Raw genomic sequence first — 26,877 nt, forward strand, 5'->3', positions numbered from 1 at the left:
CAGCCAGGGCACTACTTTTATTAATACTATAGAAACTGTCCCTTTTTACAACTTTCTGTGAAATATAAATTTTTTTAAAAAACAGGATGGACCTTCTAGGATTTCTTATAATATTAACTAAAATTTAATATCTAATCTAAATTTTGGTGTCTTAAATGAGGTTTCTAGTATGAAGCATGTTTAAGAAAAAGAGCAGAAAATCTTGCATATGAGGTATGAGGAAACTGCTTAGCAGATGTTTACTGACAATGTCCCTCAGTAAACTGCTTTTTATGAAAAAAAATTTAAGTAATGTCAAGTGGATAGTCCCTCTTTTTGTTAAAGAATAAAATTATTATATTGTACAGTAAAGTTTTTAGTGTTACAAATCCATTTATTATAAGGTTTACCTTGAAAAAATAGTATCAGTTGTATGAGCAATATACATATCAAGGATAAGCAAAACACATTCTAGGACTTTTGTCTTTTCAATTAAAAAAAACCCATGTTCTTGTTTACTTGAGTCTTATATTTGTGATGTTTAGTTAAAAGAGGAACTTTTTGTACCTGATTTTTAAATTTAGACCTGCTTATTGGCATAAGTGAGCAGACATATCTTGCGGTCTTGAGGCATAAACTAACTAGACCTCCCATTTAGAAGTGGTAGCATACCAGTGATGTGAAGCCAGATGAGAAGACAGAATAAAAGCAATTTTTCCAAATAGTCTTTGCTGATGCTCATGGGCCTCTTATACATGTAATTCACTACATTCATTCAATCTCTCATTTAGTAAATGTTTATATTTTCCTTGGGTCAAGCAGTGAATCTATAAACATCCTGTTTTCATGCAACTTACCTTCTAGTGCTAAAACTGAGACAATCAAAGAAATAACAAAATAAAAGTATATTAAAATGTAGTAAGTTCTATAGAAAAAATAAAGCTAAGTAGGTGGAAGAGGTCCCAATTTTAAATAGCATGGTCAAGGTAAGTCTCTCTGAGCATGACAACTAATCAAGAACTAGAAGGAGCTGAAAACAAAAATTATCCATGAGCATATTTAGGAGCAGAGAATTCCAAGAATAAACAACAAATGCAAAGGTCATGAGATGGGTGCTGTTTGAGGAGCATCAGTAGGTGTAGCTCAAAGGGGAGAGGTGGTATTTTGATATAACAAATACATATTTGGTCTTCCTCCCCAGTTCCTGGCATAGAGCTTCAAAACCCCTGAATTTCCTGACTGATAAGAGTGAGGGGAGCATCTTTTATTATTCATAATAAGCCCCTTTCAACCATAGCTGAGTATATGTTGATGCGGTAACTTTCAATGGGCCCTTATAGTAGCTCAGGATGGGGCTGGTTGCCAAGGGAAGCAACCAGGGGATTGGAGAATTGGAATCTTCAGCCTATCTCTGACCTCTGGGGAGGAGAGAGGGATGCTGGGATTGAGTTAAGCACCAGTGGCCAATGGTTTAAAACCAACATACCTATGTAATGGAGCTTCCATAAAATCTCTATATGAAAAGAGAGAGAGCTTCAGAGTTGGTGAATGCATTCTTGTGCCAGGAAGAGGGAGCACTCCAAACTACACAGTGACAGAAGCTCCTGCACTAGGGGCTTTCCAGATTTCACCCCATGTATATCTTTCTTCTGGCTGTTCATTTGTACCCTTTACAATTACTTACATCAGTAATTGTAAGTAAAGTGTTTCCTTCAGTTCTGTGGGCCATTATAGCAGATCATCAAAACTGAGGAGGGGGTCCTGGGAACTCCCAAGTTGACAGCCAATTTGGACAGAAGTATGGGTAATGCGAGGACTCACAACTTGTAACTGGCATCTGGAATGGCAAGCAGTTTTGTGGGAGTATGCCTTTAACCTGTGGGGGAGAGGTCTGTGCTAACTCTGAGTAGTTAGTGTCAGAATTGAAGTAAATTATAAAACATCCACTTGGTGTCCACTGGGAACTGGAGAATTGTCTGGTATAGAAACTCACATTTTTAGTGTCAGAGTGTTTTGAGAAGATTTCCTGTAGCAGAGTAATGGAAGGTAATGCTAAGAAAGAAAGGGCTATATATACCTTGTAGGGCCTTTTGGGGCATCATAGGGACTTTGGTCTTTACTCAGATTAACATGGGGATCCTTTAGAGGATTTTTGAGCAAAGAAGTGATGCAATTTAACTTACATTTGTAAAGGGCCAGTCTAGCTTCTATGTGGAAAACACTGTATGTAGGCAAGGGAGAAAGCAGGGATATCAGCTAAGAGGCTATTACAATAATCCAGACAAGAGAGATTGCTGGCTTGGACCCACACGGTGGCAACAGCACATTTAAACTGGATAATTTGAGTAGAGTTAAATAAACTATTTACAAAGATATATGGCAAGGTTTAAGGAAAACAACAAGGGAGAGTGATGCACCCAGGAGACAGTTATAGGATGAAACTATTATAGTTTTCCCAGGCCTGAAGGGTAAGAGGAGATACGATTCCTGGGACCTGAAGAATGGAGCTGTATGGAGATGGTCACAGACGTGCCAAAACCAACCTGCAGCAATCTGGACAGGAAAGACTGATGGGAAGGAGCAGACATCAACCTTACTCTGCTCTAACTCTCACTAGTGCCTCTCTTTGGTCAAAGCCAACTAGAAGTCAAAGAGGAAGGGAACTCCCTATGCAGTCCCGAAGAGCTGGGCTCTCAGAGCAGAGTGAATTTAGAAGGCATAGAAAGGGGCAAAGGGGAAATCTGTCCTGTAGTGAGGAAGCAGGTTGATTTCAAGGTTTGTGACCTGAGCCCCTAGAAGGACAGAACTACCATTTACTGAGATGGGAAAGAATTTAGGTGCAGTACTCTGGGAAAGAAAGTCAAGGGTTCCATTTTAGACATGTTAAATGTAAGTGTTCAAATAGAAGTGTACAGCAAAAAAACTGAATATATAAATCTGGAGCTCAAAAAGGTCTGGGCTGGAAATACAAATATTAACCCTAGCTGTCATGGATTTGAGATACCAGCGAAAATCGGACACTGATCTATTCATGCAAATGATTCTTTCTTCTAAAGACAATCCTTTGATTACTCTGAGGGGAAAAAAGCTATATGATGTTTTAATCAATTCTCTTCAACATACTCTAAAGCATGAGCTAAAAAAAGTTATAATTATCTGTGTATGCTGTTATAGACTGTGAGCACCTTATAGGCAGGAACCATTTCTTGGTCATCTTTGTATTCCCAATACCTAGTTATACATGCCTCTCAAAAAATGCTTTAGAGATGAGCAGAATGAATGAAAATATAAATGAATGAAAATAGGGTTGGGATTTGTAAGTTGTCCCCAAGGTGCTATCTGAAATGCCACATTAATGAGAGAAGTTTTATCTTTATAAAAAGAACCTTTTCCATTTGATTGTCTGAAGACTCTGATTTCCTCACTCATTCTGTGACAGGAAGTCAAGAAGAGGCGCAGACTCACACTTCAAATGTAAGAGACTAGGGAATTTTGAAAGCTTCTGTTGGTATAAAGCAAAGAGCAAGCGCCACGGACAGTCTGAGAAAAGCTGGTGGCTCTAACACCAGATGGTAACAAGTCACCTTTACCTACTCGTTTCCTGTGCCCCTGAAGCACAGTCTGCTTTTATTTTTTTAGTATTTATATTATAATACATTTAGTGTTTATCATTTCAATACCTGTTTTTACACTACACTACACATCGGCATATGAGAAAATATCTCTCAAAAATATCTATGGTATTTTTACATGTTTTCAGTTACACAAAATGCATCATATATTAGGTATATAATTTTGTGTCTTTTTTCATTTGATATCATGTTTTTAAATTCATACATGTTGATATACTAGCTGTTTATTTTTATTGCTATTGTAAACAATACTAGAGTGAACATTCTTTGTACGTGTGTAGGAGTTTCTTCATAGAGTATGTGTATCTTTAACATTGATAAATAAATCTAAGCTGTTTTCAGAGTAGCTGCATAAATTTATACTCCTACAAGTAGTTTGTGAGCATTCCAGCTTCTCACACTTAATTTTTGTCGATCTGATAGGTGTAAAATAGTATCTTATTGTTGCTTTAATTTCCATTTCCCCAGTATTCACACATCCTCTTCTGTAAATTGCCCATTTAATTTTGAGCCAGTGTTGATTCAACAAGCTATGTCTACCACACATGTTTTGCTTCCATACCAGTGGCCAGGTCTGTTCAAATACCTTCACACCAAAGTCAAAAAGCAGTAACTCTGAACAAAGGGCTCTGGATTTTCCTCTAGGAGCCACAAAATTTATCAGTGGTGATTCTCAGGGGCGTGGGTTTTGAATATCAGAGAAAAATGTTAGATATTGACATAAATACAAATGGTTCTCTCTCTTTCTCTGAGACTTTAATTTACTTTCAAGTGGGAAAACACCCTAATATTTGACTCCATTTTCCTTAGCATGTCTTCTAATCTCTCTCTCTCATCTCTCCATGTGTTTTGTCTCTCTCTGACAGATACTAATACACACAATATCTGTTATAAATATACAATGAAAAGTGCATACGTTGTATTAAATACAATGAAAAAATAGCACTCAAAATGTGAAACTGCCTTATTCACAGTTTGGTAAAAGATAGAAGGATCAATTTTCAGTTCCAATTTCATCAGCTGTCAATGGAAATGAGAAACTTTCCAGTAACCCACAAAAGCCAATATGCTTCACCAAGCACATAGTATTCATGTGAGAAAAATATCTTTTAATATAACTTCATCAGTTTTATATATGTTATGATTAATTTTGATATGGATAGATTTTGATCGATCTTCCTCAGTGGAAAAAAACCCTCTACATTTATTGCAACAATATACAAATCAGTTAAAATTATGAACACCAATTTCAAGACTAATTTCATATAATAAAATTCTTCCATTACAATCATGTTTTCAGATATCTCACTGAAATTTACATAATATTATTTCTTGGCTTCTTTAGTATATATTGTCATATGTTTTAGTATAGATATTTGTAGATTCTACATTTTGACAGCATTAGAACTCTCCAAAAGGCTTAGCCTTACATGACTATTATAATATAGAATATTTTCCAATAGAGCTTTCCATGATAATGGAAATGTTCTATATATTTGCTGTTCAATATGGTAGCCACTAGCCACATGTGGTGCTAACCATTTGAAATACGGCTTCTGGGACTGAGGGACTGAATTTTCATTTTAGATCATTTAAATTATTTTGAATTAACTAAATAGGCACATGTGGTAGATTACTTCTGTATTGAGCAACACAGATTTACTCCAGTCTAGAAAAACTTTCCTTTTATCTAGCCATAAACATTGGTCTCCGACTGTGTTAAGCAGATAGCCAGCACTGGACAATCTCTGTCCGATGATTAGAAGTCACAACACTCTCCTCTCAGCACCATTTGTGGTCTGTTTCTCTCTGCCTATCAGTATCGAATTACTGGGCACCTTCTGTGCTTTATGTCCTGACTCTCATTTTTAGCAGAGCTTATATTTGACTCTTGTTTTCTAACCTATAGGTGCTTGCATACCTGCTTTTGGTGCTTCATGCTCCTAACTTGTGTTCTTGGGCCTCTCTCCCTGATCACTCAGGGTGACTCAGCGACTTCAATAACCACTCTCTCCCCGTTCCCGCGCTGCCACGTTAATGGGCTAACCTCTGTTTCCCCTAAGCAGACCCAGTATCCACATCCCCGTTCATGACTTCAGCAAGACCCAGGGGTTCTGTCTAATCCGTGGTTTCCAGTACACTTCCGAGTCTAATTTCTCTTGGCTTTTCCCTTAAGAAATGAAACTTTTTAAATGAAAAAAAAAAGGTTTAAAACAATTTGGTGACTTAATCTGCAAAATAATAGTGTCCTCTGTTCACCCCCAAATTCAAAACACTTGTTATTCCATGAGTACCAGCTATTTCATTTTCCTGGTGAGCAAAAGAGAATAAAGCTGATTTCTAAAATCTTTTCAGAGATATCAGAAAATTATAGTATGAATTGACAGATTTTTAATCAAATAATTAATGGATGCCAGTGTGAGTTACAGGTTATAGGCATAGTAGTAAGGGGTCATTGTAAGAGAAAGATGACAATCTTCCTTGAACTATTTCTCACAGCTTTAATTTAATAATTAACCACAGTACAATTTTTTATTAAAATTCTATTCATGGTTCATGGGTTTTTGTAGTGAACACAGAAATAATATATGCTACTATACTAGAAATGTAAGGATCCTCATAAGGTAGCTAGCATCCAGAGTTTCCAAAGTTTATGTCTTATAATTACTCTTATGACATTCCCAGGTATTCTGCTGTCTAATAATGAGAGATGATTCACTGTTACATTTTGGATCAGGTAATCCTAGAAAGCCAGAATAATATGAAATAATCCTTGATGGGCAATTAGGTAAGTAAGGTCCTCAAACCTGAACATTTTAAATTAATAGAAAGAGGAAAATTTATAACAGCAGAATTTGAAAAGAAAAACGATAGGTATTAAAATGTGAAAAAGACCACACAAATCTCAAAAAAGTACACTTCATGGTTAAGTGTATGACATTATGATACAGAGAATGATAACCACTGTTTCTGTTGTTTTTCTGTTTGTCTAGCTCAAAGAGTAGGACTTGGCAAATGCATGAGGACTTGTGTCCCAGTAACAACCTGAACAGATGTTAGCATGTCTTGGTGAAAAGAGAGTGAATTTTAGCATCATAGAGTCCTCAACTCAAATCCTGAGTTGGCCATTATTATCTTGGTGTCTTGAGAAACTTATTTTATTTTCCTGAGCTTCTCTGTTCGCTCTTTTGTGAAAGAATAAGAATGATGCCCACCTCTTGGCATTTGGTTTGAGGATTAAGTGAGAGAAAATACACGAAAGCACTGTGACACAGTATTTGCCCAATAAATGTTAGTTCTTGCTTTTGTCAGTGCCTTCCTCTCATGCTTCTCTGTGGGTCTTTAAAAATGAGAATTTCTCATGTCTAAGTGGTAGAAAATATGAAATTTGTTAATAGCCAAATAGCCTAATGCAATGATAGACAAATAATAAGCACTCACAAACAATTTGTGAATTTATTGAGATTATACACATGCATTCCTTCTTGAAAGCAGAGAGATGGATGAGATGAATTCTAAAGATCATTTCCCGGCTCTGAGATTAACACGCTAGTAAAGAAAGTTTTTCTCAGTATCAACCACAATAAGAATCAGTTCATAATAATGGGGGTAAGGAACTTTTTTCCTGGCCCCACCTCTAAAGTTTCTTTATGAAATACAATAGAGACAATCTCCTCGGAACCCTTCCTGGAATCTTAAGCAAACTCTTCTTTCTATACAAAAAAAAAAGTCCTATTTCCTCCAGTATTTCATGCCATCTCATTCATCACTTCTTACTCATTTGTTTCTTCACCATTAATTCTGACTCTATCGCCAATAAGCCTTTGTAAATATTTAAAAGATAGTCCAGGTACAGAGTACACCACGTCAGGTAGTGGTGATCCCCTCTCCTCTTCCTGACAGCAAAACCGAATAACATGCAGATAGAGACTTGAGATTTCAGGAACAATTAATTACTCCAGTGAAACACTCTTTGGTATCTGCCTGGCAGGGCAACCCTAAACTGCGAAGGTTAAAGGAGAGCCATCGTGCTTTGAGGCAAATGCCTACTGGCACTAAACTATGGCCAGAAAAATAAAAGAGCCCCTTTCAGTGACCAGTTAACAAGAAATTCAGGACTCTCAATGGATATGAAAGACTGTGTTTAAGCGAAACCACAGAATGGTCGTGCCCATTTCATTTTCTTCAGCTTTCTTAATAAACTTCTATTTATGCTTCCTTGATGTTACCAACTTAAACTTCAGGGTCTTGGTATGTTTTCCCGCATTGCTGCATGGAAAGTCTTCTAGCTGTATAGATTTATGTAAAGCACTCTTTGTATACATCACTGTCTCTCGATATCCTCCAACCAGAGCACAACTGGGTACTTCAACAGTAGAGGTGGTTTTACTAACTTGAGTAAAAACGTATTCTTGTGTCCAGATAAAACTACAGTTTCTTCATAAATAGCTGTGTAAGTTAGAAATTGCCATACATAAATTTCAAAGTAGTAAAAAGATAACTGTTTATTATATATGTATGTATACAAATACTTTGAAATTTAAAAATAAGTTTAAATCTTCATTTAAGAGAGATGATTATAAGCCAATTTTAGAAATGTCTTACATTTGTAAAGATCTGTAGCTGTCTGTCTTTATAGTAACTCCTCTATAAATAACCACAGATTTCTAACAAATCTTAAAATCAGGCTGCTCTTAATAGAACACTGACATTTTTCTTCAACAGTCTCTACTTCTGAGTCTATTTGAAAAGTTGGTTAAAGACAGGAGCCATGCACACATGTGTGGTTTTGATTCCATCTACACTCCTGCCCTAATTCTTGTGGCTTGGACCCATTCCAGGTGCTCTGCCTCACTCTGTGGTTTATATTTGAGATCCCCTTTCCTGATTCATTGGATTCTCCTGATTGGCAAACAGATTTAGACATGAAAACAAAAAGTTACCTGCTTGTAATTGGTTCCTACCAGCTGCACCTCTGTAGCACTTCTAAACCATGGTGAAGGGACGTCCTAGAGAAACTTCCTTTTCAGTTCAGGTGTGAGTTTGTGTGTACATGTTGGGAACTGGGGGTAAGGTGTGTTGGTGTGTGTTTGGTTTGGTTTGCTTTTGTTTTGTGTTTGAATGTTTGATTCTTACCATTTGGAAGTCTTTATTGTTCACCAAGATATTCAGTAACTTTGGTGTACTCATGATGTATACATTTAATAAACTGAAATTTATATTCTTATTTTTATACCCTCAGATTAAATTTAAATAAAAAAACATTGGATTTTAACTGTCTAGCATGCAGTATTTTTTCCTTTTTATTAAATTTATTGAGGTGACATTGGTTAACATAATTATTGGATTTTAACTTTCTGAACTGATAGGCCTTTTAATTGAATTTAGAGTAGTCTTCAAAAAATAAGAGGGTCACTTTTTTATTTTTTTACTAATTTAATGTGAAGCACTGTACTACTTTATTAGTAGATTAAAATGTTAGACTAGAAGTAATAAACAATTATTACATTTTTAGTAGTTTGTCTCATAATGTAAATTGAAATATGTGAACTATATCAAACTAGTTACCATACAAGCTACCACTTACACATTACAAACAATTGCAACTCCCTCAACACGTCAGAATAAGAGATTAGGACTTTGCATTTTAAAATTCCTGTAGAAATCAAATGTATTTTAAGTATCAGCTCTGATTATTTAATCAAACAACTTGCATTTTGCCCCAGCTAATTTTGAAGACTGATAATATTTTACTCATAAAAATAATTGCACACCTGTTGTGATGGAAGCCTAGTTAAACAAATGTTAATAGGAATGTAACTCTGCGCTAAGCATAAGAACACAAGTCTCTCATTACTATTACATGAAGAAACATATTTTTAAAGCCATGGAAGTGATCTCACTTTAAACCTCATCTCTTCCATAGCCCTAGAGAGGTATTTAAGAGTATTATTAAAACATGTACAACAAATAGCTGGATATTAACTTGAAAGGGAACACCAGATGATATCTACCAAACAAAATGGATATGGAGTTCCTCCTTCCATTTAATGGCAATTTCTTCTGCCTTATTCTATTCCCTGAACAAACCATTTTAACGGTACTGAATCATTTCTGTGAAATGTGTACTTTTCTTACTAGCTTATGATCAAAGGAGAAAATAAAATGCGGGCCTACAAAGATATACCCTTCATGCACTCTTCTTGTCCGAGACCCTTTCAGCATTAGAGATCTCTTTCAGTACTCAAATTCTTAAAAGAATGCTAGGCACCCATGGAAGAGAGGACTCAGACCTTTCCTTTGTGGCTTCTACCACTTTGTACAGACTTTCTAAGAGCTACCAACTTGTGTCTATTCAGTCCATTTCCAGGTATAAGCAGCTCTTCAATACTGAAAAGGGGCTTGAGGAAAAGTAATCTGTCTGAAGTTAAATTAGCTAAATATTGAGCTCAGTTATACACATCTCTCATTGACTTTGGTAAGACTGCAGCCTTGTAATTGGCCCAGCCTCTTTAAGATTATATTTAAAAGTAATTTTATTCAAAATTACTTAAACTTTTGAACCCTATCCTTTAAAATGTTGGGTTCATTCTAATTTAATTTTGGTTAGTGCAATACAAGTTTACAAGCAGAGTTCAAAAAAATGTGTATATTTTTAAAATGACCTAAATTCTCTGTAATTCTTTTTTTCAATAGTTTAATGCAGACATTTGAATTAAAGAGGAATCACAAATAAACGGAATAATTGCATCAAATTTCCTCAGTGCATTAAATATGCACTCAGTAGTAATTATCAACAGTAGCAACACATTTAAAAATGTAGAGAATAATGTACAATTTATGCCTATTTCAAGAGTCTTATTCATAAAAACACCATTTGGATGAAAATACACACATTTTATTAAGTGGTTAGCCTTATAATTTTTTTTTTAATTCAGACAAATGACCTAAATAGTAAGTATGTGGGAGGTCTAGTACTATGGGCCAGTTCTTAATGTGACATACACGCCACATGAGAGCTGGTCAAGAGCTGACTACAGAGTAATAAAATACCCAGGGCACACCCTGGCACCTAAGGTGCTAGGCACAGAACATTCCTGGGCCTATAAACAGCAGTGGGATTAATTACTATCCCCCACACTTTTCTTCCAAAAATCAACTGTATATAAATATTATCACAACAGTATATTTTAAAATTATATACATGATTCAAAAAAAAGACTAAAGTGAAATAGAACAAATTAATAATGGTACATAAAATTTTAAAATTTTCTTATACTATCTTAAGTTTATTAAATTTTATGTATAACTTCCAATTATAAAATAATAAATGCATATGTATTACATTTTCATATATTATAAATGTTACACTAATAAAAATTCACAGCAACCATATGTCCAGAAATGTTACATGTGAGAATCCTATTTCAATAGTGACATTTCTAAGTTTCATGTACCACTATAATAAAATGCCACAACCAGAATTATGTGAAAAAACTCTTCAAGTTTTTGGTAAGATAATGTGACTTGTACTTAAAGTAATTTAAAAATACTACAAGTGCTCAGAAGGCATATGATAGCTAAACTATCTGTGATAATGAAATGAGAATGAAGCTGACTAGGCCAGTGTTCATCAGGCCTAGCCTACAGGAAAAATATAAGCTAGCTCTCAAGAAATTGAATAATTTCTTTGGTTGAGCATGGGTGACAATAATGATTTCTTGGTTTGCTGTAACTTCTGTTCCAATTTATACATATCTAACCCTTTCCTATAAATACTCTGTGCAACAAAGGTAATGGGTTGTTCAAGGTCCTTATGGCATATAAGCAGATGCTCTCATTCCTGTTCCTATGGCAAACTATTATTTACTGGGACCTATTTTCTCAGTCACTTTACAGTCACTGACAATAATCCTGACATGTATGTATGTTTTTCCCACTTTACAGGTTATAAAGTTGAAAGTAATATTGGTTAAATAAACTACTCAGTTCATACCATGGTTCAAACCCACATCTGATCAACTCTACGCCCCATGTTTATCATGCCACAATTCCAGTTCCAGGGCAGAAAATAACTAACTGCTTTAAGCCAATAACTTCATTTGGAGTCTTCATAGAAACTCTGGTCTTTTGAATGTGACTAATTTCCTTTGTAGTTATTACTGACTAGTTAATTTATTGTCGAGGTAATTATGTCCTAGTCTATTTTAAGGTTCCAGCTCAGTGGTTCCCAAAGTGTGGTTCATGGACCCCTGGGAGTCATAAGGACTCTTCAAGGTGTCCCTGAGGTCAGTACTGTTTCCATAACAATACTGAGGCACTAGCTGCACGCTACAGTGCTGACATTAGCACTGATGAACCAAAGGCAAGTGAACCCAGTCATTTCAAGAAAAACAATTGATAGCATTGGTTAAAATAATATAATTTGAACTTATAAGGAAAAATTAGAATTTTGGAAAACTGCCATTATGAGTGTGACAGTTTTAAAACACTTAAAAGATTTTTCTGATAAGATAGATGGTGACAGTAATAAATGTACTTTTTGATGCTTATAATGAAAGGTGTCAAAACAAGATCTGCATAACTCAGTAAATAATATAATCTAAAAGACCAGTGCATGATGTTACAAAACTATACATGGAATAAAAGATTCATTCAAAGTTTAAGTTGGACCAATGGATTTTAATGTAAAAGTATTAACAGTTCATTGATGTGGTTTCAGAACCTACACTGGACTTAACCTTAAAGAAACTACATCTATGAAATTTAGCTTATTATCAAAGAAGAATATTTATATTATGGAAAGGCTGTAAGATATATTTCTTTTTTAACTACATATCTATATTGAGCCAGATTTTCTTCAGATGCTCAAATCAAAATATATCACAACAGACTGAATATTGAAGCAGATAATAAGAGAATCCAGTTGTCTTCCATTAAGCCACACATTAAAAAGATTTGCAAAAATGTAAAACAATTGCCACTCTTCTCACAAAATTATTTTTATTTTGGAAAATAGAGTTGTTTTTCACCAAATGAGTTTTTATGTTAATAGATAGTGGATTTAATACTATAAATTTTAAGCAAATAAATAAATATTTTTTAATTTCTAACAATAACTATTAATAGACTTAAGTCACATGAGCAAAAGATTTTGAGAGTCCTCCAAACATTTTAAGAGTCCTGAGATCAAAAAGTTTGAGAACTGCTGTTTTTTATTCTACCAGTAAACACCTGCTGTTTCAAACACTAAACCGTGTTAAACATTGATGATGAGTGCTGCGCCTACCTCTGCAGCATTTGTAGGCTCCCTGCTCTGAGCCACCCAGCACTGCTTATTTTCTGTCTAATGCTCTCTGCAAAATTCAGAAGCTAAGTGAGTAGTATTATCTATTTTCTTTTGTACAAACAAGGAGACTAATACCTTTCATTTTTATTGAACACTTATTTTCCATGTTATTTTTAACCAGTTTTTTTAGTTAAAAAAAAACAAAACAAAACCATGCACACACATCATTTTAAAAGAAAATACTGTATAAACTATAAAGTATAAAATTTAAAAGTCACCCCATCCCACAATTTTCATTTCCACTGCATCAGCCTCTGCTAACAGTTTATTAAAAATCTACCCAACAATTTTCTGCTTTTGTATAATTATCTATACAAATGGGAATATACAAATAAATGGGAATATAAATACATACATACATACACACATACTGTCTTCAATTTTAGTCACTCTGAGTAGTTCCAGAGACATTACTCTCCTTAAGCCAACCAACAGTTCAGGTAATATGAAGAAATTATGATAAGTCTTTGAATCAGTGACCCATTTCTACCAATATAATGAATGCACAGTAAGTCAGATTTGCGTTTATGTTCTGTGAGGTATATTCACTTAACACTCAGCTTTGCTTATTCCTTTATTGAGATAAAATGCTACTAAAAGTGGGACTAAATTTATCACCCAAAATGTTGTGAAATCAGCATTCTAAGTTATGGAAGAAATTTCTTTCCATTTGCCCAAAAATATTTAACTCCCAGATTCTTATTGCTCTGCCAGTTACCCTATCATCTCTTATCTCACTATGGGTTACACTCCACTCTACAGGTGGGGAGGGAGGGAGGGATGAATGGATGGATGGACAGAACAAGCTATGGATGGATATCAAAGGCTATTTTTAATTCTGGGTTTCTACACTAATACTGAAATAAAAATAATTTGTATTCAAAGAATATGAACTACTTTGATAGAGAAAGGTTCCACCTTCAGCCAGAATCTAACACACATCATTAAAGCTCCAGTATGTTTTCACTAACTTCACACAGGAGGATCACAGATGTCCTGCTAGCTACCATTTCCTGGTAAGCAGTCTGAATGGCTTCCAGGAAATTGCTAATGACCTTCATTTTACTTAAAATCTAGGCTGCAATTAGTAATAGTTTTCTTCCCCATGCTGGTTACAATGTTTATTTTCATCACAGCAATCAGCAAGAAAAGAGTAAAATGTCTTGTTTTTGAATTATATCAAAATGTATTCTCTTTATCTCGATATGTCACCAAATAGACTAATACATATTTAATATAATCTTAATTGTGTAAGAATACTTTGGATCTTTTTTACTTCTGACCAATTTTGCCTCTTTTCACACTCTAGGCTGTAGCTATTGCTCAAATTAGCCTTTTAAAAATGAAATCAATAGAAGTATTTTGTAATAGGTGGCTATACATTTAAGAACATTTTATAATTGAAATTTTTGAAACCAGATATAATTTTAAATTTTTATGGTTTTAATTATAATAATTGACTATTTAAAAAGAAGTTTCAGAGTTTTATTCAGTGAATTTAAAATATGATTATGTGGTCAATGTAATAATAACAAAGAACAGTTTTAGTCAGTGTTATATTTATAACCAGAACCTGTTATTAAACTTCAGTATTTTCTTTTATGTAAACATTGATTTCACTAATTAAGTCCAACTGGTCTTTCCCCCAACATATTGATTTCTTTTAATCCCAACAGTTAACAATGATTCTAATGTATCATAATACTTTAGGCCTTAATCATATAGTAATTTTTGCCAGTAGCTTTTGTTTGAATTTTAATTAAGAAATCCTTGTGTCTCTGAACCCAAGTGGGGGAGGTTTTAATTGCTTGTATGTATATCATACAGACTTCAAAAGAAGTAGAAGATGTTTATAACGGAAAGTACAAAGGAGAGCTTGGAAATGTCTACATTCATGCAAAGTGGTATAATTTTAAAACTATGGATGGGTGTTGCTGTGTTATAATGCTTGTATATTTATAAAACTAGTTGTAGTATGCATTTGTTGTTAGCAAAATGAGCTCATGGACTTTGCTATAATTACAATTGATTACAAGACAACCAAAAAACTATATAAAATGGGATAAACATGCTATCTGAGGTGAATTTTGTTTCCACCTTAATAATTTATTATGTGATGTAGAGCAGTAACTTTTCTGGATATTGGGGTCCCTATACAGAAAATAAGTTGGATTATGTAATATGCAATGCCCTTTCAGCTCTAATTTTTTGATATTCTATGATTCCAGACATTACTCTGAAGTTCTACAACTATACAGATTTATACAGAAAATAGTGATACTACTACATTATTTTATACAAACAGAGAAGTAAGAAAACAACATATGTACTCTCAGTCTGTTTCATAAGCTGGTTTCTAGAGCAATCTAACATCTGTCTTAGAAATAACAATTTAAATTTTTCAAAATACATGAGTTCTACACATTGATAGATCACTGTATCACCCATTTTCCTAATGAGACAGAAAGAATCACTAGGTATATGAACTTTGCTGATTTTATTGGAGTTGAAAAGTAACAAATGATTTGCTTCTAAACATTTCCAGATTTTTTTAAGTTCTCTCAGATGAACAAATTGCTGTAAATGTTTAAAGAGAAATTCAAGAAAAACTCATTTATAAATGAATATGTAAAGTGTACAGCCACAGCTCTTAGAAAACCACTCTAGTCCTTCTGTGATTGCCTATAACAGAAAACACCAGTAACTGTGATTTACTATTCCTAAAACACTTAGCATTCTGTAGAAAGGGCAATATATGGAACAAGCAATCAGAGTCCTTAGATACAATTTAAGGCCCTTACTATAAAAGTAAATAAACTGGGGGAAAGAATTGGCATTTAAGGTAGTAACTTGTGACGCAGAACACTAATTCCATGGGAATGCTGTTAGATCCATCTGACCCTTTGGTGATATCAGCACTGCTTAACTTACTTCAAGAATAACCTCAACTATTTGATCTTCAAAGATCTATCATGCACTGAAAAAAAAACATGCTTTTGTGTGCCTGTGCTCTCATCTGAAGATTTATGTTTGCAATCAAAACTCAAAATGAAACCAGGCTCTCAGTGGCACACAGTAGCAATATTATATAATAAATTCACATTTTAATGTAGTATTTGTGCCAACCACAACTGTAGTGTGCTTGTACTATTTTAGGCAACATAGTTACTACTTTTACTTCTCTTTAGTAACAACACTAATGAAGTAATAGGAAGCAATACTTAATAACATTTAGGCTCTAGAACAAACCTCTCAGACATGTTAGTTGAATAAATATATAAGTAATTGGATTTCAACACTGGCTTTGAAACACATTGGAAATCATTTATAGAATTTTCCATTTAAAAACATTTGTTCAATTACTTGTTTTCACCTATTGGAGACTCATTTTTCTAAGCTGCAGGAGAGTATACCTACAGCACATCTACCTTAATCACGAAATGTAAATATTGAAATGATTAATCACAAATGACCAAGGAAGGAAAACACTATTTTCCTTATTTGGTTCATATCACATAATTATTTTTGTCTCTCTGATCATCTGTGTGTTTGACAAACACGAGCACAAACAGTTTGTGCTAACTCAAACAACCACCATTCCTGTTTCTCTGGCACACTGCCCAGGGAGGCGCCCTCACCCTGAGGAGGAGAGGCCAGCCACAGCATCCAGAGGCATGCGTACAGAAACGGGAGGCTGGCTAAGATTCTCTTCTATAATCCACAGAAAGCTAGACCCATTTATGGAGACAGAGGAGGAATCTTAATGCTGTAGACACCATGTATATGTCACCATTGCATTTAAAAATGTTTCATAATCATAAATATCCTGGCATTCTCACTCCTTTGGCACAACTGAAACAAATGAGCAGGTTATGGACCCTACCAGTAGGTAAAATAGACACTATCATGGAGAGAAACTGTATTACCTATAACCACTCTGGCATTACTATACTCCCTCATTTACATGGAAAAGGGTAAACGTGGAAGTATTTTCACTGTTTGTGTGTTGTGAGACGGAGAAATAGCCCAGAGCCTGCTTTCCCCTTGACCCGCTTCAGATTTCTAAGACTGAAGAATTTGAAAATTGCTCTGTATTATATTAAATGAGGCTTTAGAGATTAGAATTCAAATCCTACCTCTACAACGTTTTTTTTCTCCCAGACGTGCCACAAATGGGCATGGAACCTGCAACCTACGAATGTGCCCTGACTGGGGATCAAACCCACAAACTTTTGGTGCACAAGATGATACTCCAACTGAACTAAGAGACCAGGGCCCTTTCAAACTTTCTAAGTAACCCAAACATGCCTCTTAATTTCTCTCAGTCTCCTTTTACTCATATGTAAAATTAATGTAATAATATTTTCCTCACTGGGTTGTTATAAGAATCAAATAAAATAAAACATATATTTTAGTACTTTGTTTTCTTTGTAAACAATTAAATAACTTTTAAAAGTAATAATTATTTATTGGCAGAAAATAGATAATATTTCAAAGACCAGCTTTATAATTAAGAAAATATAATATAATACTAATATTAATTTTGAAAGAACCTTAGGATGTCATAACATCCCACTAGCATACACACACCCTCTACAACAAGGGAGTCAAGCTCATTTTCACCAGGGGCCACCTCAGTCTCGAGGTTGCCTTTGAATGTAATGGGCTGAATGTAATGTTAGGACTGTATAAATGTAACTACTCCTTAACAGTTAAGCGAGAGCTAGGTGCTGCCCCCAGGGGAGAAACAAGGTGCTGGGCTGGATCAAACAAGGTGGAGGGCCGGATTTGGTGGGTGGGCCTTGTGTTTGCCATCTGTGCTCTACAACACCCCTGTTTAAAATTTTCCACAGCCAAATTTCCACTGATGTTATTTTATTGAAGCATCCATTCACCCACTCATTTATTCTGAACAGAATAAGGAATGGAATAAGGAACAAAGATTTCTTGACCACCTATATTTAAGGTACCCTCTCTTAATTCAGTCCAACTCTATCAATGTCAGAGAGTCATTGGCTGTTGCTAAGGTCTGTTGTACATTGAGAACCATTTCCCTATTACAGCACAAAACAACTCTTATCCTCTCCTGTTCAACAAGACTTCAGCCTGCTGACCCCTATGAGACCAGACTTCCCTATGTCCTTAATTACTATTCTTATTACACTTTCATGGCTCTCCACCATTCTAGGCACTTTTGATAACTTCTGATTTGACAGCAGATTGCTTTAAAACATGGTACCTTAATTAGCACACAATACATCAGCTATAACCAGACCAAGGCACACGTCTAACCATTTTACACTATATTTCATTTAAGTGCTTAATAAAGTTACTTAGCAGTACATGTAATAATGTTACTGTGGTTTGAACATTGCTTTGAGATTACTCCTATTAAATCTGTGCCACTTACAGCACTCTAGACTCAATGAATGCTGCTACTGGAGAGACTACCCATAGAAACGTTGTGGGGGTGGGGGAGGGGACTGTCTCATAAATGTCAAAGACTCGGATCCAGACCCACTGAGAATCCACGATTCATAACTTCTCAAGCTCTGTCAATGTTCCGACTCTCCCCTATTGAGGGGTTTTTGAAATACTGCTTTACTTCATTTAGATAAGACTTTTATTTTAAAGAATTTTTAAAATAAGATCTAAAATTATTAATATATTGTTTTGTAATATGTAGTAATAGTAAGCTCATTGCATTAAAGATTCATTTTTTTCAATACTACTCTTATCCAGTTTGCTGCCCACAATTCTTCCTGTAACACTTAACCTATCATATAGAATTTTCTAGTGGTATAGGCTGTTTTCTCCCTTCTCCAGCTTCATTAACTGGAATCCAAAAGAAAATGTAAAGTTAAGAATGGTAAATAAACATAAGGTCAGTTGGAAAACAATATAAATATTGACTATTTAAAAAATAATGACTATTAGAATTCCAAAGGGTCAAATTTATGGAATACATAAAGCTATTTCTACAAATATATTTATGGCCCAAAGTGCCTTTATTCTTAAATTTAAAATGTTTAAAATGAAGAATTCAATTTAGGAAGTTAAAGGGTATCAGAAAGTAAAGAAAAGAAAAAGTACAAGGAAAACAAGGGAGAGATAATAAATGTAAAAGCAAGATTAAATAGTTAGTATAATTAAAAGCAGCAGAATTAACAAATAAATCTAAAAAGTGGATCCTTACCAGGAAGTGAGAGGAGAGAGATAAATAGAAAAAGCACCAGCAAGTAAAATGGAGAAACAAAAGAGAGAGAACACAAATATGCAAAACTGAAAATGAAACATATAACAGCACATAAATAGAAAACTCAAAATAAATGATACTGTATTTTAAAACACTAATGTATTTGAAGATCTCAAATAATATACAACTTTCCAAGACTATTTTTCTGATTTAAAGAGAAGTAAAAAATGTAAAACAAAAAAATTTCCAAAGAATACCCTAGGCCTAGAGGCGTTATCAATATATTGTTTCACAATTTCAAGGAATAAGTAACTTTAATGTTATCTACTCAACATTTTACACAGTCCAGAAAAAGAGGAAAAAGTTTTCCAATTCAACTATGAATGCTGGTACTAAATATTAACAAAGATAATATAAATAAAGTAAAACACAAACTAATCTCATTTATGATTACAGATGCAAAAAATAACGACTGTAATATAAGGAAATAGAATTATGCAATACATTGAAACAAGAGTACCCAGGACTAATCAGGGTTTATTTCATCAATTAATTTGAAAAACACAAACCAATAAGATATGCCATTAAATAAGATGTAATTTCTCATAGAAATGCTTAATAAACTATGACTAGAATTTTTAATAATAAAGAAAATCAAACAGTATGGAATTTCCTCAACAAACTGAAAATGGAACTGCCTTTTAACCCAGCAATTCCACTGCTAGGATTATACCCTAAGAATCCTGAAACACCAATCCAAAAGAACCTATGTTCCCCAATGTTCATAGCAATGCAATTTACAATAGTCAAGTGCTGGAAGCAACCTAAGTGCCCATCAGTAAATGAGTGGATCAAAAAACTATGGTACATTTACACAGTGGAATTCTATGCAGCAGAAAGAAAGAAGGAGCTCCTACCCTTCGCAACAATGTAGATGGAACTGGGGGGCATTATGCTAAATGAAGTACGCCAAGTGGTGAAAGACAAATACTGTATGATCTCACCTTTAAGTGGACCCTAATCAACAAAACAAACAAGCAAGCAAAAGATAACCAGATATTAAAATAAAGAACAAAATGACAGCAACCAGAAGGGAGGGGGGAGAGGAGTAATGAGGAAAGAAAGGAAAGGGTCAGCAAGGAACATGTATAAAGGACCCATGGACAAAACTAAAGGGGGATAAGATTGAGGGTGGGAGGTGGGGGTGAGTGGGGAGGGGGAGAGTGATGCAGGAAAATGGAGAAAACTGTACTTGAACAACAATTTCAAAAAAAGGAAATTATAAAATGAACCAGCAAAATTCACTAACATCCCTAAACACAGTAATGGAAAGAAAATGGAATGAAGAGTATCTCATTCACAAAAACAAGCAAAAAATTAACTATTATAATAAAAATATCAAAGGAAATGTGCATGGTCTGTATTTTAAAAATAAAGCATTGTTGGCCCTGACTGGTGTAGCTCAGTGGATTGACCTCGGGCTGTAAACCAAAGGGCCACCAGTTCAATTCCCAGTCAGGGCACACGTCTGGGTTGCAGGCCAGGTCCCCAGTGGGGGCCCGGTGAGAAGCAACCACACATTGATGTTTCTCTCCCTCTTTTTCTCCCTCCCTTCCCCTCTCTCTATTAATAAATAAATAAAATCTTTTAAAAAAGCATTGTTGAGGGACATAAGAAAAATAAATGATTTTGAATGGAAAGACTCAATACTATAAAGTTATTAGTTTACCTCATAGTTTTATATAAAATAATCTTTTAAGATATCACTTTGGAATTTCAATTAGTAATATATAATTATAAGTCTAAAATAAATTTTAGAGAAGTGTGCAAACACATTAAAGAAAAACTATGGATATGGTCATGCAATACTGACTTTTCTTATTTTTTTTTAAAGATTTTATTTACTTTTAGAGAGGGAAGGGAAGGAGATAGAGAGAGAGAGAGAGAGAAACATCAATGTGTGGTTGCTGGGGGCTGTGGCCTGCAACCCAGGTATGTACCCTGACTGGAATCAAACCTGCGACACTTTGATTCGAAGCCCGTGATCAATCCACTGAGCTATGCCAGCCAGGGCTTCAATACTGACTTTTCAAAGATACTGTAAGGCTACAGTGATTAATATAGCAGAGCACTAACAAAACTTTAGACACACAGATCAATGGGAATAGAACCAAAAACTGAGAAATGTTTCCAAATACGCAATTAGTATGTAATGAAAGATGTTATTTCAAGTCAGAAATGATAAGATGGATTACTTAATAAATGATGCAGAAATATTTGGTCAACTGCTTGAGAAAAAAATTATACTTCTGGATGAAATTATATATCCAAATACATTCAAGAGGAATTAAAGAGTTAAATATATAGAAGTACAAAGAAATAGAAGAAAATATACAGAATTATTATCTAATCTCAGAATCGGGGAAGTCATTCTAAACAAATATCCAACAGAAAGAAAAAAGCATTAAAAAAAGAGGGAACAATTTGACAACAAAATCATAAAGTAAAGAAAAAAAAATAACATACAAGTCTGGCAGAAATAGAGCCTGCTGGAGTGTGGTTGGTAGGGTAATAATAATATGAGTGTAATATTTTATAGTTTTAATTTGAACACGTCACCTAAAATGTCATATGGTGTGCTTCAGTGTGATATTGTTATGTTACAGAATTACATGCTTATGATTTTGTAATAAAAGATTTTATAATAAAAATGGGATGTTATTTGTGAAGAGTTTGTGGACCCTTTATATGGTAAGTGTATATGACCCTGAATATGACAGATGAAGATTAATACCATAAAACATACAGGGTGGGGTGGGGCAAAAGTCCATTTATACTTGAGCACACAAAGCACAAAGTTTATCCTTGTATTATTATTTATTAATTATTGAATTATTTTCCATATGAACAACTGTAAACCAACTTTTTCCTCACCCTGTACATTATCTTGCAAAACTGTAAGAATTAAACAAATCCTTTAAAGGAAAAATGGGCACACAACATAAACAGGCTTTTCACAGAGAAAGAGATACTTAATATAAAATTTATGTAAAACTCTTCATTCTCAATAACAAAGTAATTCAAAATGATTCAGCAATGATATGTTATTTTCCCTTTAAAACTGGAGAGAGACTTTAAGTTAATGATACTTGGTATTCGGGACAAGGGAACAACACCTGCAGATACTGCTGGTAAGAGGACAGGATGCCGCCCCTTTCTGAAGGGCAATGTGGCAATGTGTACCAAGAGCCTTTTAAGAAACAATAACTCTTTGAGGTAGGAATTTCACTTTTTAGTAATATATTCTAAGAAATAGCCACTAGTTAGTACTGAAAAGTAAAAGTTATCCATATTCAAGATTTACTTTATAATGACAAACAATAAAAACAACTGAAATATTGAATACAAGACTCAGTTAAATTATGAGAACCTCACTTTATGCAATATTTTCAGCAAAAACAATGGCCTAATCATAAGAAAATTGACAATATATCTTTAGATGGGAAAGACAGATACAAAAAAATGATAAAAAGATGATTCTAAGTTCAAGAAAAAATTTAACATGTATATACACAAATTAAAATGAAAAGAATGTCCTGTATAATACAGGTAGAATTAAATAAAATTTTATTTTCTTTTTTTAATTTTAATTTCTTAATTTTTACAATAAATATGCATGAATTTTATGATGATGGAAAATAGTGAGTTAGTAAAAATGCACAATGCTTGAGATATAACATTGAATACTGATAATGTACAATAGTATGTATGTCTCAGAGATACTATTTAGATCACTTTGACATTTCAGAATAATTATAACTAATTTAGGTCTAATCTCACATAGACTAAAAATGTACATTGAATTTTAGCAGTGATTGAATCACTGTGATCCCTACTTTATTTTTTTGTAGTTTTTATTATTATTGTTATATTTTCTGTACAATTTTATAGTGACAGAATATTAGGATATAAGAAGAGACCTTTATGTAGAATAAGTGTAGAACAAACCAAAATGAAAATTTTTTTTAAGATTTTATTTATTTATTTATTTTTTATTTTCAGAGTGAGAAGGGAGGGAGATAGAGAGAAACATCAATGTGCGGTTGCTGGGGGTTATAGCCTGCAACCCAGGCATGTACCCTAGCTGGGAATCGAACCTGTGACACTTTGGTTTGCAACCCGCGCTCAATCCACTGAGCTACGCCAGCCAGGGCCAACATGAAAAATTTAATAAGAATCTTATCATAATGCCCATAAAACTGAGAGTAGCACACAAATGACAGTTCACTTACCTCCTGCAGAATCCAGGGAAAAAAACTTAAAGAATTTAAAAAGCCTAATTTTGCATGCATTTCACTTTTGAGATGTATGCATTTTGAATATCTAAGACTAGTACAACTTTTCCATTTTAAAATCGTAATTAGAATTAAAAATAAAGTACGGTGGGAAGTGGGGGCAAGGGATAGAAGATAACCCAATGCTTAAAAACTCAATGCTTAATCATAACATAATAAAACGTTAGCTTCCACATTACTAAAAGAAAGCAAGACCCCCATCATTCATGCTGGCAAAAGCTTGCCTTTGCATAAACCATTTCTGTTCTCACTTTTATAAAACCAATGACTTTGGAAAGGAAAGAAAACACAGAATGACGTGCAAAGTAGCACACACCATGTTATTGCAGCTGGATAAAGAATATGTCACTAATGACTTTCTACCCATCCGTTATATGTTGAGTTTTTTTTTCCAAAATAGCAAGTGGCCTTTATAAGTACGAAGCAGAAGCAGTGAAATTCAAAATACTATCCAATTTCTACTTGATTTTGGTACTGTGTTAGTTAATGGAATGAATTATTATTTATTCCTTGGGAAAAAGATGACTTCCTTTTCTCTTCATTTGAACTAAACGTAACATTCCTGAACCTTAATTTTCTGTCTAAATTCAAAATAACATTTTCATCAGATAGTTATCGCCAAATGTTCATCTTAAATGAGATATTATCCATGACCAATACAAAGATTCACCTGAAGCTGTTTGATAAATTCAGAAAACTAATCTAATTCACTTCCAAAATGGTAGCACAAGTCAGAGTGATAACTGCTCATAAGGAACAATTGATAGAATTAATTAATGATTATGGGTTCTATTCATGATATCAAAAACTAGTAATATAGTACTTCACTTCCACAAAGGAATACAAAAGAGAGAGTTAGGTAAGAAGTATAACATCTTCATTGATAGGGTAACTTAATTCTGTAATGTACTAGGATTGTCCACTTCTTAACATGTATCAGAAGAGCATCAATCACATAACTTCAAAACTTAAGATTCTCATCCTCATCAGGGTAAGAGGTCATGAGATTTTTAAGTCCTGTGAAATCTGTTTAAGATTAATCAACCTAGCAACCTACAGGCATGTGAATAATGACTAAAACTTACTCTTCATGAGTGCTTTCTTAAGTGCCAGGTGCTATGCTAAAAGCTTTACATGTATTAATTTACTTAATGAGCCTATGAGGTAGGTACTGTTATTACCCCACTTTAGATACTAGGAATTCAAAACACAGAAAAGATTGGTGACTTGCCCAAAGTCACTCACCTAGTAAATGGCAGAGCTAGGATAAGAACAGATAAACAGGCTTCAGAATCCACCCATAAACCATCATGTACAGCACAGTCTATAAACTTTTTTTAAATAAGTGCGGTGGTTGACCCTTTTTGATCAGAAAAATTGCAAATTAATCATTTGGATTCATAAACTAAGCTATTATATGACAAAGACTAAAATCATCTCTAATTTGCTCTTCATCTTTGATATAACATTTTCTCATTTTCATACTTTTTGTTAAGTAAATTAATATAGCACTTTATCCTATAATTTGTGTTATAGACTAATAAAAAGAGGGCAAAAATTTTATTCTATAAACTTACAAAGAACAAAAGTTCAGAGATATACAATACATTTACCCTCTCATATATAAACAAGTATTAGAGGTAAGTACAGAAGGTCAACAAATATGTCATTATACAAAATAACATCTCCACATTGATATGTGTGATATTTTGTATATTGTACCTTTAATTTCTCCAAGAAGTTCACTGGTATTTAGTCTTTCCATTTTTTCCTTCCAATCTTTTGAAAGTAGTTTTTCCATGCAGGAGGAATCTATTAAAATATAAAAGTAAGAATTAAAAATATTGCACATATGTTTTATAACTATTAAATTTAACAAATCTAGAAGGCCAGTTTATGGAGAAATTCTATCATTTAAAAATGATCAAAGCTATTTTATGTTGTTGTTTTAAACCTAAGATACAGACAATTATATTACTTTATTACAAAATATCACAACTAAATTTATTTTTGCTAAATTATTTAAACTGTTCCCAAGAAAAAAAGATAATGCTCAGTAAAATTATCTTGGTATTATAAGTATAATTCTATTAATATTCAGTCAGCATTTATCATTTCTTAAACTGATAGGACAGAAAAAGGTGTTCTTCCTTATGTATTTAAGTTTAGATAACATTCCTTTTAATCAGGTGATTATTTTTTAATTCTAGGCAAAATTTGTGTGCTATTCAAGAAAAAAAGACAATTCTTCAAGGGAGAAAACACCAATCAACCTGTAACCACTTGTCCTTAAAAAAGAAATAAACTTATGGCAACTTTTGTAAAATACCCATTTCTAGCAAAATGCAAAGAAAATGAAGTCAAGATAATGAAAACTGCTAATACAGTTCTCTTATATAAAAAGAGATGCACATTCTTTTCAAGAAAATATTTATTTAAACATTTTTTGCCCTACTGCATTTCTAAGTAGCCTAGTAGATTATAGGGAGTGATTGCATCTATTACTATAAAGATTCATAAAGGCTACAGAAATACAAACTTTAGAATATTTTAATAATTAGAAAATTTTTCTCAGTGAGTTCTTTTTTCTCTCTATTTTGATGGGTCTGCAACTGAAGCTACTGCTTACAACTATTTACATGTATCTTTTGAGCCTCACATCTTAATAGGCCACATTTCCAAAAGGGAATGCAGATTTAAATACTAAATCCTTAGTATAAAGCATACTCCCATTAAACGTTAACATTCCAAGTGTCAAAAATCTGATAACTTCTTTTTAAAATTATATTTAAATTGTTATTCCATATCCAAATGCCTTTCCTTTCTCATTTTAGTACCTATCTCTTTAGCATTTTTCCTTTCTGTTTTTTTTTTCTCCAGCTTCTAAATCCTCCTTGAATTTTTCAGAATGACAGTAAGGTCAAGGTGGATAAAGGGTTTTAAAAACTAGATAAGCTTTAGAAAAAGACAGTGAGCCCTGGGTAAGAGATGAGAAGACCACTGCACGATTAGGCAGTAGTGGTGAAAACAATGAACATTTGTCCATGATGTGACCAGTCAATCAGGGAATGGATGGAATCCAGATCTCCAGATCTCCAGATCGGTGCATCCTGAAACGGCTGACAAAAAACAACCACACTAGTTCGCTATCACAGAAGCTAAAGTTCTTCCTAAATAGAAGCCAGCTTGATTCTACTAGGAGAAAGCTCCCTGCCCTTCCCTTACTTCTTTGCTTCGTTACCTCCTTCCTTCTTTCTTTCCATTCTTTTCTACTAAATTTTTCTTAGGCTTCAACAAGTGATCTTCCACTGTGATTAAAAACTGGATTCTGAGTGACCAGATAGGGCCTGCATGCCTATGTATACA

General features: G+C 33.8%; 1 protein-coding gene across 5 annotated transcripts in view; it reads right to left on the reverse strand.

Annotated features, from left to right (window-relative positions):
* The window catches only part of SOX6 (SRY-box transcription factor 6), a 607,033-nt gene that overhangs the window by 230,143 nt on the left and 350,013 nt on the right, over positions 1 to 26,877 (reverse strand). For all 5 annotated transcript variants that reach the window (XM_045825240.1, XM_045825238.1, XM_045825237.1 and 2 more), the window contains exon 6: positions 25,234 to 25,323. In XM_045825240.1, coding sequence (XP_045681196.1) covers positions 25,234 to 25,323 — 90 coding nt within the window. The remainder of the gene's footprint in view (positions 1 to 25,233; positions 25,324 to 26,877) is intronic.

Source organism: Phyllostomus hastatus, unplaced genomic scaffold, assembly GCF_019186645.2.
Source record: "Phyllostomus hastatus isolate PE091 unplaced genomic scaffold, TTU_PhHast_1.1 phas_scaffold_585, whole genome shotgun sequence".
In the NCBI taxonomy this organism is placed as follows: domain Eukaryota; kingdom Metazoa; phylum Chordata; class Mammalia; order Chiroptera; family Phyllostomidae; genus Phyllostomus; species Phyllostomus hastatus.